This window comes from Charadrius vociferus, unplaced genomic scaffold, assembly GCF_000708025.1.
Source record: "Charadrius vociferus isolate BGI_N301 unplaced genomic scaffold, ASM70802v2 scaffold262, whole genome shotgun sequence".
In the NCBI taxonomy this organism is placed as follows: domain Eukaryota; kingdom Metazoa; phylum Chordata; class Aves; order Charadriiformes; family Charadriidae; genus Charadrius; species Charadrius vociferus.
The window spans coordinates 3,863,262-3,878,659 of NW_009647218.1; the positions used below are offsets into that span (position 1 = coordinate 3,863,262).

General features: G+C 35.9%; 1 protein-coding gene across 1 annotated transcript in view; it reads right to left on the reverse strand.

Annotated features, from left to right (window-relative positions):
• The window catches only part of AHR (aryl hydrocarbon receptor), a 56,702-nt gene that overhangs the window by 21,038 nt on the left and 20,266 nt on the right, over positions 1-15,398 (reverse strand). The window contains 1 exon segment of the mRNA XM_009879566.1: positions 1,542-1,657. Coding sequence (XP_009877868.1) covers positions 1,542-1,574 — 33 coding nt within the window. The 5' untranslated portion in view covers positions 1,575-1,657.

Below are 15,398 nucleotides of genomic sequence, written 5' to 3' on the forward strand. Positions count from 1 at the left end.
AGAAAACAAGAAAAAACATCTGATAAACAAATAAAAACAAATATAAACAATAGGGTATATATTCATGCCACCTTTGCAAAAAATAGAGAGAGAATAAAAAGGAAATGTTACAATTTATGGAAACCTGTGTGACATAACAGACTTCTGAGCTTAGGCAGAAGTGAAAGGTTTTACCATTATTTACTTCTTACTGATGCTCAGTATCTTCTAGAAAATCCCCACTTTCGTCACTCATCATTGCTTACATTCCATAAGAAAACTCTATCTGCATATTCATTCTTGTATTTTTTTTATATATAAAATATTTACAAAACAAATCCATTTAAGAAATTCAGTTACTTACTTCCCAAGGGGTGCAGTATTTACAGTAAGATATACATCAACCATTTTGTTTTCATAGTGGAAAGCAGTTTGCTATAGCAGTTCCCTCACGTAACTTTCATTCAGAAGTCATAAAAAATAACCAAATTTCACATCAAATAGACACCTCCAATATAAACCATATGCTGTACCTTTTTAGTTAATTTCCATTTAAAACAAAGCTGTTCACCTGCAGTTACTCTGTAACAGTTCATTGTCATACATTAATAAGGTTAGAAAATTATATACATCCTAGTTTTTTAGTCGGTTAGGAAAGAATTTTCAACCAGCATTAGTTTACCATAATTGTTTTGTGGCTTTATTAGAACCTGTTTTCATTTCTAACCTTTGAACAGTTAAATTAATTTTGTTCTAAGCAAACCCTTGGCTCTGACTGACCTAATGATTTGCCACTTCTGATAGATACACCAGTGTGAAACCTGTGTACAAGGTAGATTACCAACATATTTCAAATGGAGCTGCAGGTGACAGTAAAATTTATTTTGTGAAACTAATTAGAACATTGGAATACTTATATTACTCATTTCTTAAGTTTAATCTGGATGTAGTATTATATCATTACATTTCCTATGCTTTGACACTCTAGGACACTAAAACAGACTATAAAACAGAATATATAATTTAAAAAAAACACAATTGTTTGGCATTAATACTTTCCATTAGTTCACATTACTAAGTTATTGAAAGCACTTTAAAATTTGTCCTGAATCTATACAATGAACTCTTGAGTTCTTTCATACCACTGAGATAGCTAGATATTCCAGCAAGCCCAAGGTCTTTTAAACAGAAATTGTTTTTTTTAGATAATTAGTCACCAAATTTACAGTAGGTGACTAAACTATCTGACCTTTATCAAGATTGGTTCTTAATATTAACGTCCTTATTAACAATAGATGCAAAGAGATGGGAAAAAACAGTGCTAAGAAATGACTCAGGAAGAGTTGAGAGGGCCCTATAGTCTAACATCTGCTCTTCAAAGTCTCAATTACCACCAGAGAAAAGGGCAAGAGCTGTACAATATTAACCTAAAGAAAATGAGGAAAGAATTAATAAGAAAACTACCTTTTTCAATCTCATCATTGAATAACTGTTACGTTAAATACTATAATTTTTTTTTTTAAATGTAAACCTTTGTATAATACATCCACTGCAAAACATACTTGCAGTAAGAGTTCTCCTTCCAGGATCTGCATCCCTTCTCCATGTTTTGCTGTTCTACAGTTTTCCTGAATGCCATTTCTTTCTGGTCTTGGAGAGTTAGAAGATTTTAATGCAACTAGAAAACAGAAAGAAAAAAGTTGAGTGATCTTTGAAAGGCTCACTAGAAGTTTATGTGATGATGTGCTATTTTATGTAAGAAAAAAATATATTTTAAAAATGCTTATAAAGTCAATCTAATGAAAGATTTCTGTTTCAGTGTCAGACTTTTTCCTTACCTTTAGGAATAACCCCCAAATTTGTCATCCATCTCCTTTCTATACTATAATACATTCACAACAGAATCAGTGTTATTGAAATCAATCCAAACCTCATTATTTTATTCCTTTTTTTCTTTTAGTTCTTCTCTCTACTGTAAGGCTTACTTTCAGTTTGTCAGTCGTGGTAATAAAAGACATTTTTGTTTTCATGGAACAGCCTCCTATAATCTGATAACAACTCTGCTTTAAAGTATGACAACACTTACACTTATTCTTATCCCTTCTAATTTCAGACATCAAACTGTGCTACCTCAGATATAAGCCTGCTCTAGACCTAAAGCTCCCTTCAGAGAAAGGAGGGAAAGACACAAAAACCCTAAATGTGTATTACACATTAAAGAAAACAAAGTAAAGAAAGCTATTTTAAACAAAATGACTTTTTTCCCCCTGCAATAGTTTGATTTTAACCATTTAAACAATTAAGCACACTTTCCAATTTCAGATAAAATAATACAACGAGGAATCACCATTACTCAGGTCACAAATACAACCAATTAAAAGAAAAAAAAAGAATAAGGGATGAAGAATCAGACCAAATTGCTACAAAATACATGAAAGACATACTATGTTCCCTCTCTGCACTGTGTCTTCTAATAAACGAGATGCTGTCACATAATATTAGATACTCAAAGACTGTTCATAACTCAGAATTTATCTCCTTTCCACGTAGTTTTAAAAAGAAAAAAAGTCTCCAAATCTGAAATTGGTCTAAGTGGGTCTGTAGCATCTTAACAGCTTAAAATTACTTGAGAAAGTATAGCTTAAACCTTCACCATAAAGCTAAACACCACCCCTAACCCTCCCAAACCCAGAATTTCTAAACTGCAAAGGAAAATTTATAGAAGCAACTGCACTTCTGTAAAATACCAACAGCTTATCTCGTAATGACGAGATATGCACCCTAAATTCCAAATGATTTTTCAACCTGCTGAAAACCTCCTTTTTTCAGCTGCTCAGAACTTTATTCAAGAATCCTAAAGAACTCCTGCTGACTCACTTTTCAACTACGTTAAATGATATTTTACACTAAGTGTATTAACTGAAAGATAGATTATGCCTTTCAGGTTTTTTTAAGCTATCACTGCAACTAACAACTTTCAAGCCAGACAGTTTTCATTAAAATATCCCTCAAAGGCACCGCAGCGGAAAAACATGTTCTAAAAAGACACTAAGTGATTAATCAGTCAGGAATTTATCTGAGAGTTTGCTTTGAAATTGAAACCTTAATGCTCCTCTTCCTACCAGATAGTCAAAAAAATCCTGTAATAGGCCACACAGAGTTGCAATTGCAAATTCATTTTAAATTCAAGTAAGTAAAAGATGCAGTAGTATTTTTTTCCCTAAGCATTATTTTAAAAGGATATCTAGAACATTCACTAAAAACCCCTGAAGTCCACTGGCAGTAGAAGAAAACTTATCCTTTTAACTTATATTGTATGATTATTGAGAAAGCCCATATTCAGCTCTGGAAGTTACAGGTAAAAACACTTAATCACGCTTGCCATTCTGAAAAATACCATATACAAATACGTACAGGTGGGTTTCTTTCTTTTATACTGAGCAAATAATAAATGAGGGGGGGGAATCACAGGTGCTTGACTAGTGTATGATGTTCTACTCTACATCTATCAATTAACAAAGCTCTAGAGCTCAAACACAGCCTACGCATTGGTATGGCTAAATTCCTCCTAACTTTAAAAGTGTGCAATAGATACACATGAAGTTACATATTTTGCTGAAGTGGAACCTACACCTTTTGCACAAATCAGAATGTGGATGAAATCAAGCTGTTGTAAACTGAGACAGAGGGGAAATTGCTGACAATCTGGGGTAAAAATAAATAGAAGATACAATGGAAATTACAGCTATATGCATCATTGGATGTGTACAACTCCTGAAAAAAAAAAATAACAGCACCCTACACATTTACCTTGTTCTGACAGATAAATCACAGACCTGCTAGTGCCTGCTACAAGCCACCCAGTCGCTGGAGTTTCTCCCTCAACACCCATAGGCAGGGTGAAGAGACTACACTACACAGGACTTCACGTTCTGAGACTTTGGAGATGCATTACTAAGTGACAGCGCTAAAACACCCACACGCTTTTAAAGACTACATTGGAAAAAGGTTAACTGTTCCATTTACGGAAAGGAAAATTTTTATCATTCCTCTTCTCAGTTAATAAAGTGGCACCAAAACTGAAGTGCAGATGTTGCTTACGTAGGTGTCGTCTTCCCTTGATTTCATAAAAACTAAATTGCATTTATTAAATAAACCCCAAATTTTGTTTAGCGGGTACTAAAAAGGCCAATTTCACAAAAGTCAAAAGTCAAATTGGCTAGAAGTACAAAAAAATTGCAACAACAGAATTGGTTTGTTGTTAGTTGGAAACGAGAAAAATACAAATAATAATATAGAAAAAAAACAGGAAAGATGACCAAATATTTCTATTTAATACCTCTGAGAATAACAAGCGAGATATTCACATTTCATAATGAAAGTCCTTTTAGTCCAAAAGAGGTAAACAGAAGTGACTGGATATTTTAGATCAACAAGACTTGATAAATTTTAGTCAAGATTTTAAAAACAGCTGGTTGAACTTGCTATTGAGGAGACAAGGCAATGGAATGGATGACACTGAACTCTGAATAATAAATATTTAAATGCAGGTAGTAGTAAAAAAAATAAAATCAGTATTCAAACTCAATATAAACTTTTATTAAAGAAATTATAAATGTAACTTGTACGGTTTACAATGTTAATATAATTAGGGTATGGTAATTACCAGCCCTGTGTGATTAAACTTTGTCATCAATACTCTTCAAGCAAACGTTAAAAAAAAATTGCTGGTAAGATTTTGGGTCGATGCAAAAACAATGAGAGTAACAAGAGACAACACAGGTCCCTGACACTGAGCAACCCTGGCTACCTGGACGCAAACTTGCGAAGTGTGGTTCAATACCAGATCCCAACAACAACTGGCCTCAAAGTATGGGAGGGCCATCTTGCGAAGCAGTAATTCTTAAAAGGGTCATGGCACACAATGCTGTGGCCTCAGAAACACCAGCTGGAGATACAGTAACAGACGATGATAAGGAGAGCTAAAGTTAAAAAGGGTAACTCATCCAAAGGTACTACTACACGCAACATCGCCTAGCTGAAAATCAGCCGTGTATTCTGCTACTTCTCATCGTCTATGTTACTCATGTAGTCAGACGAAATAATCCTAAGAGTTCATCGCTTTATAATCTTTGAATCTCTGAATTAAGTACAACATGTCAGCCTATCCCCTCTTAATTTTCAGCCACAGGAAATTAAAACATGAATAGTCCCATAGAGTAAATAGGAAAAAAAAAAAAAAATCTCTATAGGTACTCTAAAGGACATGAAAGACACAATCACATTACTTCTCAGAATTTCCCATGAATAACATTAAAGAAAAAAAAGCACAGTTGCTCATACCTGTGCAAATTAAAAAAAAAAAAAAAGCTTTTCTGCTATGCGATTTTAGCAAGAGGCCTAGATTGTACGCACATGCTTTCCAAGTAGGTTAATGATTGTCACTTAATCCTATGTCCAGCAACAAGTATCATTTCCGTTGCCCGGACTTTCCTGATTTGAAGTAAAAGCTAAATTCCAAAGACAACAAAACCAGATAGTGACCTTTAATAGGTTTTCGAGACACAGACAACATTACAGTTTCTGGTACATTTGTTTTACAATTGCGAAATGCTTTAGCATCCAAACCAGCAAATGTAAAAGACAGCCAGTTTTACATCATATCTACAAAGACAAATTAAGTAACAATGGTAACATTGGAGTTTACCAGCTCCTTACCTCTGGTTCTAACTGTTACATTCAGGTGATGAGAGATTCGTACAGAGATGTAGAGTACTTTATTAGCTTAACAATATATCTGGGGAAAAAAAAAAAAATCTGACATACAACTACTTCTTCAGGTCTGGAACAGAATTCAAGCAACTGAGTTCTAACTACTGCCAAAAGACACCTTTCATTTTAAACCTATTTAAGTATTTACTGAAAAATTATTTTCAATACCTAAGGAGAGCAGGTATTAAGCAGTCTCCCTTCTTTCCAGGGAATAACATTCAAAATGAGAAAGTGCTTTGGATATATCCTAACCTGCATGAGTTACAAGCAGTGTGCTAAATCAACTGATTGTATATGATAGATGAATTTCATGAACGATTTGTTGAGATACTTCGAAATGATTCTTTGTTATGATGCAGAAAATCAGCGTGCTTTGCAGCTGCTGGAGTTGTAGGAATAACAACACATCTAGGTCCTAAATGGCCTGTTAAAATGCATTTCCCTCAATACTAGACCTATGGCTTTCACATTTTATGGGAGAAAATTCTCAGATTCTTCCTCTCTTCAAATCAGATTCCTGAACTGAGACACACTTAACATCACCTGTGATTGCTCAGTGGATCCAGATGGAAACAAAAGCTTCAAGTCCTTCCCTCACTATGAGCATCAACAAACTAACAGATTTTACGTAATGCAATACTCTTAACTCCTAACAACAGAAGCACAGCAAAGAATATGAGGAAAATTATCTAAAAAAACCCCCCAAAAACATATAGTCTATACACCATCTCATTATATTTTGATGCCGTCCTCCAAGAGAGGCCCTAGACCAGGGTGACAAAGGCCTCTTGCGTTCAAACACTTGGTCTCCAGGGTTTCTATTTGGTAAGTGTGCTCCCCCCAGCTGCAACCCACAACAACTGGTGTCCTCTTCCTTCTGGTCTGTCACTCCTGTTCTCAGCAACCACCTTTTCATCATTTCCTCACTTGAGAGCCAGCTGCTTTGAACTCCCACCTCCACTATTTCATCCAGTCCAGCTTGCAAAATCAACGACCATGCGGCCACCTGTAGCTACCAGAGCACCTTCGGCAGGAACCCTGTAAACAGTGACTCCTTACTCTGTTTACCAGAAGTTACAACACCCGAGAATCGTAAAATTGTCACAGAGCAAGTGCAAATACACTCTACTGACATGCTCGAGAGGGCACTACCCATACTAATTGTTGCAAAGTTAATAAAGTAACCGGAGATGCAGAGAATTCAGCATAAGGTACATGTCAACAACTATCTACCCAACTTTCTGATATGCATTCATACAGAAGCCTGATTTAACACACAAATACTTGTCTACTTTACTATTACTTTAAGAAAATAAAATTGGCAGTTAGACTTCTTAAAGCAATACAGAGAGGCATTCAAAAACTGTTCCAGTTCCCCTTTCCGTGAAAGAAGTGACACACAGTATTTAGGCAAATATTCAAAAGGACTATCAGTAAAAGTGTAATCTAATAAAAATGTCTTTAACCTGCACGTGACTACTGTCTTATGGAATATTCCGCTGTCTCGCCACAGAACAAAAGATGAGAATCCCTCCTAGTAATGTGTATCAGGACAATGGCAATACTCAACTCAGCCAAACCAAATTCTATTATAGTTTTCCTCAAATCTAGAAACTACTTAATTTGAAAAAAAAAAAAAAGTGCATTTTTGCAAAGCATCAGAAAGAAAAAAATAAACAAGAAAAAATAACGGTCATTTTTTTTTTCCGTGTCGAGTGAATAAAGAACTTTTTCTAACATAGATTAAGAAAATATACCACATTTTGCTGGTGCTCAGCTGTGGAGGCTGGAAAGATTATTCTCAACTGAAACCTGAGCCTTCCCACACCAAATGCCTCATTATTATTAAAGGAGTGAAGAAATGTATGATTAAACAGACTTTCCATCTCAAAATTCACCTAAACCAGACGTGTTATAAGAGTGCTGAATACAAACTGATTTGGCAATTGCTAGCTGTAAAGCTTCATGGAAACCCTACCAAGATGCTCTGCAGTCAGAACCTTTTCTCTTTCCTACCTTTTCTTCCCCAAAGAAAATGCACAGCAAAAAGTTTACAAGGAGCCAGGGTAGCTCACCACAGGGAGGTGCAGAGAAAGGAATATCAAGATGCAGAGTGTTAACTGGGCCTTTTAAAACTCATACTGAGAGGCAAAAAATGATGTAAATCAGGCTGGAGATAATTTTTACTTTTAGGTGAATGATCTGTTCAAGTCTAAAACTGTATTGAAGTAACACTTGCCTAATATCATAAGTATATTGTTAGCACATCAGTCATGTAGCTCTGGAATTTAATCGTAAAGAGCTTCCCAGAACTGCTTTATATCAAATTTTGGCACAGTTCCCACAATTCGGCCAAACAGGTCAAAGTTTGCAGTCAGAGCCAATTTAGACTGTTTCATAACCTCTTCAGTAGAATTATAAATTCAACTAGTGTGCTTTAGATTATTTTAAAAAACAACAGTTCTCATGAGAGGGGTGGTCTTATTCGATTCAGCAACAAACGCTACCCTCTAACACAAAGTTCACCAGCTAAGACAAGGAGGGCACTACTGAGAAAAGAGTTTAATATTAAACTCTTGCCTAAATCATTAACATACACTAAACTGTTTACACTGGCAAAAGATCCACTCTTAAGTGGGAGAAAATATTATATATACCCATGTATCTACATGCAACCTTAGCCATCTCCATTACTTAAGATTATGAAACATTTTGCACCTGCTGTCTCCACGAGTGCAAAGCGAAAAACGTTTATGAAAGTCATTAAATTACATGTTTTTCTTTGTGGTACTATTTGTTTAGAAAGATAAAACATGCATTGATTGCATATTTTGTTAACAGCCACACTTGTACTAGGTAGAATAAGGTGTACTTTCATTAATAAAACTTGCTGGAGATTGCTCAGGACTTAGAGATACAAGAGAAAATAAATACAATTCAGCATTATCATAACTGTATCTCTAAAGTTTTAGTTATGTTACACAAAGGGTATGGTAGACTTCTGTGTAGGTTGTATGTACAAGTAAAACATGTTACATATGGGGAAAAAAGTTTTCACTGTATTTTGCATACTTGAGTTCTGCATTTCCTACCCCTTCATTTCTGAATTCTGAATACTTTTCAAGATAGCTTTACATTGTTTATTTATATCCCACTAACAGCTGAGCAAGTATTTACAACAAAGTACTAAAAAAAAAAACAAACGAAGAAAAGGCAATGTATGGTAGGCAACTTCTCTTTGTTCACAGAAATTCTGATAAGTCCATTAAATTTATAATTATTCCATCAATTTAGCAAAATTTGGTCATTTATTTTGTCAGCTTGCTTTTGCTCTCATGCACTGTTTCCACATGATCAGATTTTTACACATCTGTGTTTTTAACACTGACAAATTTTTAATATTGAGGTGTTCCATATTTTAACCTTCAAATTTCAATATCTTGGCCTCCAATTATTGTGCCATTCATTAACAATTAAAACTGGAAGATGTGATATGCATCACCATTTTTATTTCTTACATGTCTGAAGAGGACAGTCTTCCTCGTAAGCTGTATTACAATTTACAATACAGCTTGTAAGTTACAGTAAACTGTAGATGGATGGATGTATAACAACATGTATTTTCCATTAGTACCATAACACCAAAATGTAAGTGCATTAATAAAAATGTAAAAAATACATCACTGTTCTGACACAGTCCGGACCAATATATGCAGAAAACAATTTACAAAACTAGTCATGGAAGTTGAATAATCAGATTTTGCAAAATGAAGCAAAATGAGGGTGAAAGTGTACATTTGGGAGTGACTATTAACAAAGGATACCTTTTTCCTCTTAAGCATGTGAATGACTGAATGTACCAAATTATGGTAATATTAGAATTACTTTCAAAGAATATGTTTTACTTTTAAAGCAGAGAAATACCAATAAAACATATGCAGGAGCTGCCTGTATTTTGGTATTTCCATAACAAAAACCAAACAAATGTTAAAAAATTACTAACAAACAACCTTCTCCCACAGAGGACATGGTGCTTTAGTTCATGAGCATATTGGCAGCTAATATTGAGACATATAAACATGTCTACATATTTAGGAAAAGCAAGTGGAAAACCCTACGAGCCATGGGAGACTGGTATTTCTTCATTTGGCTTCAAAGAAATTATTCATGTGTCAAGAGAGAGAAAATGCTGTGAAGCAGTTATCACAAGAAGATAAACCATACCACCATGAATACTTTCAAAGAAATACTAGTAGGTTATGGTGAAGGAAGAAAAAAGAGACTGAGGGGGAATAACACTTTCACCAGAACAAGTTTTACCAAGAGAGATAGGAAAAGAAAAGCCTAAAAAAAAAATTATTTCCACTAATTAAAAAAGGAGAAGAGAACCAGGGTAAAAAGTAAGTGGTCGGGTTCTAGGAATTTCCTGGGCTTTTGCCCAGCCAGTAACTTATCTGCTGTACAGATACAGATCACCTACTGATGTGTAAAGATCTCTAGAAACCAAGAATTTCCAGGCATGTGTCTCATTTGCAATGCAGATTTTGTGCCAGTGACTCAAACCAGAGCCCCTCGGTTCCACAGACCTGCCCTGAACATGATGCACGTTGCGTGCGTGTGCAATACACAGAAAGTACACAGTACTTTCTAGTTTAACCCAAATTCAAACCAAGTAAAACACAAACTCATCACCTATACAATCACACACATCAGAGAGAGCACAGTCTACCCAGCTGTGAGGATGCTCAAGTATACAAAAAATTTTCTTTAAGAGAAGAAATAATGTAGGATTTGCCCCAAAATGCTTTGTCTAGAGAGAAAACAGGAAAAAAAAAATGTTTATCTCTATAAGTGAATGATTCTGAGGGTTAAAAGTGCCTGAATGCAAATACATTTCAATAGAATCTATCAGGAACCATTAGGGGCTGCCACCAAAGCAACTGCTAAAATAAAGCTGCAGTTGTCTGCTAGACTAAAAAGAACCATTTATACCATTGGTATAAACAAGATAAAGAACTTCCCATGTCGAGGTTCTATTAAGAACTGTCCTTGAAGGTTTCACAGACCATGGATGAAAACACACTTACAAAACAAAAATAAACCAGTAAATATTTTGCCAGTATTGGAGTGAAATTACTCCAGGTACATCTCCAGAACTTCCCAAGGGCCCACTGTACTTACATTTCAGACGTATCTTTATACATATTTTACACTCAACAACAGAAAAGCGCCAAAGTGGTACACATTACTTCAATTGCTGCAGGAGTTTAAAACATTCTCTTCACTGAAACCAAGATATAACCAATACACATGAGGGATAAAAGCAGTACACAACATTTTCCTCAATGCCAAGTAACATGGTTTTTGAATGTGCGATATTTCAGATTCACCTAAGAAAACCCACCTAATTTTAACATGACCTTGGGTTTCCCCCACTGTACAAAAAAGGTCCAAAAATATTATTTTCCATTTATCTGTGATCAAATACTATGCTTAAATAATTTAGCACAAAAGCTATTTTTGGCATAAGGAAGTCTGTTGCTTGCCCTTTCAAAATTGACACGGCTGTGAGCTCAGACCAGTGCTACTTAGTTTCCAGGTCTATGGCGAGGATACGTTTCCAATGTTCAGAGTTATAAATCATAAGACAGACAAAAACTTGGCAGAAGTATCGCCTTTTTTTCTACCTAAACTTCAATCAAATTTCACTGGCCAAGACTCAAAGGGAGCCGCGAATTTCCCAGAAATTACATTTCTGGATCACAAGATTATTTATGAGACAGTAAATGAGTTTACTGTTCTACTGAAAAAAAAAAATCTAACATTTCTGCATAGTAAAATTTACTAACACCAAATAAACAAAAAAACCCAACAACTTTCAAAAGGTTTCAAAATCCTTCTGTACAGCTTTTCTTGATAAATCGCTTTATCCTGGAATACTGTAACATTATATTTTAATTTCCCTTTCTTCAGTTTGGTTTTGATATGTTGCACTTTAACACAGTATGTATTTGAACGTGTCTTTTGTAGAAGAAGATTTTTATTTAAATTGATCATTTTTGTCATTTAAATAATTTTATTAAATGGCATATCTGAAAAAAAAATAATCATACAAATGCATATCAGCAACTTTTAAAAGTGTTTTAAAGTTACGCAAAGGTGAACCAACAAGCCAGTAATGTACTTGCCATTTTACTGCATGTAAAATTATGTGTTTACTGAACTGCAATTTCAATCATAAAACTCATTTATAATAAAACTAGGAGATGTATTTCAGTAGCTTCTTGTACTGACATTCCATTGTTCTGCTAAGGGTGTAACTACACGGGTAAGTACTAAACAGGAGGAGGAAGAAAACCATAAACCCCTTCTTTCCAGCACCTGAAATATGGGAAAGCCTCTATGCAAAAGCTCCGGCTCTCCCTGGTATTATTTTTGCACCAGCAGAAAGCCTCTTAGAGGAAATGAACCTTAACCTCCCTCTCCGACGGAAAGCTGAATAGGTAACAGCAGGTAACCAGGACAGGAATTAGATCTTACCTAATGAGTTTATTTATGATGGGCTAAACGTATAGCAGCTTCCTGAGCCAGAATTTGGATAAGACACTGGGTTTCCACTGTGACTTTGGACAAACATCACATAGTTAACAGTTGAATATCCCAAAAGAACGAGAGCTTAACTGAAACAGTCTCCAAAACCGACAGCTGTCTTTCCCCACAGCTTCAGTCATGGCTGCGTTTTCAGACAGTACTATCTAAAAATAAGAAAGGCCATAAACGGTACAGCACCTGTGGCTTTGGTGTATTTTTCCCGTGGTAACAGACACCGTTATACTTTTCAAGTAAATACAGGATTCCAGGCTACACTACAGGGTGTGCATGGGGCAGGGTGTGTGGTGGGTGGGTGAGAAAGGGAGAGACAGTGAGGCTGAAGACCTCGGGAGGAAGTTAGCAAAATTATGCCTAAAAGTTGAGAGGATGGATGGTTTTGTGGTCCCGACACCGTCTTCCTGTGCGATGCGGTGGAAATCATACCGGCATCACTGTACACTTCATTTCCTTAACTATCAAACTAGAATAAGAGCACTTCTAACTCCAGCAGCACTGCAAGGATAAATGCAGTAAAGATTTAGAAGTTTAGATTCTCTGACCAGGAGAGATTTTAGCACCTCATAGGAAAATAATATTAGATAATACATAGTTTAAAGCTTATGATTGCACAGTATTTTAATATTATCTTTCCTGACAACTTTAGTTTGTTACACTGAACTGTAAAGCTTACGAATTCAAGACCTATGAATGGTTATAGCCTAAATATAACAAGCAAGGTAAAAATTTCAATGGTTTTCTACACAGAGAGCAGAAAAAAGGAAAGGCACTTTTATGGAGGACTGTGCTTCGGAGGGTCACAAAGGACAGAGGCCTGTGGTTTTGATCAAGCTTCAGAAAGCAGAATTAGCAGCGACAATCATTATACAGCTTCTGTTGTTAAGGGTTAGACTGCGATGCAAAGGAAAACTATATTTTATTCATCACAACGCTAAGGAGGGAGGGGAAGGAGAAAGGCAAGGAAGGCTACGAAGAACTTCAGCAAACAGTGTAAACTCTGAAAGAGGACGGCTTGAGGGAATCGGGAGCCCGTGCCTCCTGTCATCTGCTCTCCCCCACAGGGCTGCATTTCACAGAGGACCTGTTTTAGTCTGTCCATGAGTGAACCTCCATCTTCACACAGAAGTGGTTTGATAAGGCCACAGACAAACCATGGGTGTAAGTTTTGCGAAGCTTATTCCGTTAATTCTAACATTAAATGTTAAAATATGCCTTGGATACATTACACTGAGTATTAACACACACTTGCTACTGGACAACTCATTTACTAGTCTTTCAGAAAAGTAAAGACTCAAGTGAGTGGGAGGTATATGAAGACAGCCACAGTAAAGATAAAACAAAAGGCTAGTTTGACTAGCACTTTACCAGGCACATCTACCATAGACAGAACCTTTTTTTTTTGTCTTAAAAATATTTTAACATATTTTATGTTTTTAAGATTCAAAATTTAATCTAGAATTTTACTTATGATTTAAATAATCAGTCCAGTTAAGGCTCCATTCCCAATAATTCTAAACACAGAAACCATACATCCCTTTCATAGCAGAAGCTTCTCAGTAAACCAAAAACTACATAAAATTGTCTCAGTATTTTCAATACTCCCTTTCTACTGTTAATAAACTGCCTCATAAATCAAGATAGATACTCAAACAGTATTCATTAAGAATCACCATGTAATTGACCCACTGATACACATAAACAAAGAAAGCTCCTGCCTTGAGAAGATAGCCCTGGAGGGCAACCACACAGAAACAAAAGATGAGCGATAGCATCTCAGACTTCTAACATAAGATTCCAGTTTCTTCTTGCAGTTTCACTCTTTATCAGAGCTACGTGAGTTGCGTGGACTTGCAGAGGTTTTTTTTGGTTGGGGACGGGAGGGGTTGAGGGTTTGGGTTTTTTTGTTTCTGTTTGTATTGTGGGTTTTTTTGTTCGCTTGTTTTCAAACTATTTAGACATACAACTTACTGCGAGTATCTGACAGCATAAGGGACCGTTCTAGAGTTGCGACACTACCAGGCGATGGAGCAGACAGAGTACGTGTGATGTGTCATTGCAGTATCTTCAGTATCTGCAGTATCTGGAGTTGACAATTCTACACCACCATTTAAAAGGGATTTTCATCCTTTCCACATAACCTTGTTCCACAGTTTTACAGAAACTAAGATTTTGCTAGATGCACAGAAAGAACAGCCCATTTCACTGACTCTTCATTTCACACACATTTCTTTCTTGTTTGGGAATTGCCTATATTCTTAGTTCTAAAGAAACTTTGACATTTGAAAGGCTGTATGTAAGTAATTACCATTTCCTCTCAAGGTGCTTTCTGAAGCATATTCAACCTTCACTGCAGCTGAAATGTCATTAGAAAGCTAAGCTGGAAGGTGCAATGTCTTAAAGGAGACAAAGCAACACTTTCAGTCAGTAACTGCTACAACAATTTAAGACTTGAGAGGGACCACAACACCACACTAAATATCAAGATAAATCTTAAGAGTACATAGTCCCCCCCTTCATTTTTCCTGAAATTCTAGTAAGGCTTATTTTGCTACTACAAACCTTTGAATCTCCAGTGCACATTTTATCTTGTCCAGTTTATTCCTATGCCCTCCTGCGACAACACCACCCATTAATTTCAACAGCTCTTCTCCCTTCTCAGTGTTACCCTACCTGGTATATTCATAGACAGTAATCATACCCCCTAGCCTTCATTTTGCCACCCTAAACATGGCAAACACAGAGTCATCTCATGTAGTAACATACACTCTCTAGGCCTTCTCTGCACCCATTCCGATTATACTCACAAGACCTTAACTTGATTTTACAAACGAATGATATCTCTCTCTCTCGGATCTTCTGGAGAATCTCAGTTGTTTTAAACCAAATTTAATAAATGGAGTAACCATGTGTTATGGGAACAGACCATGCAATACTATCTCCAGGACTGCTTCAGTAGACTCCACCAAAATCCTCAGAAGTAAGAAACAAAAACACAACTAGTCCAACTTAATGATCAGTCCTCCCCATCACTGTATTTA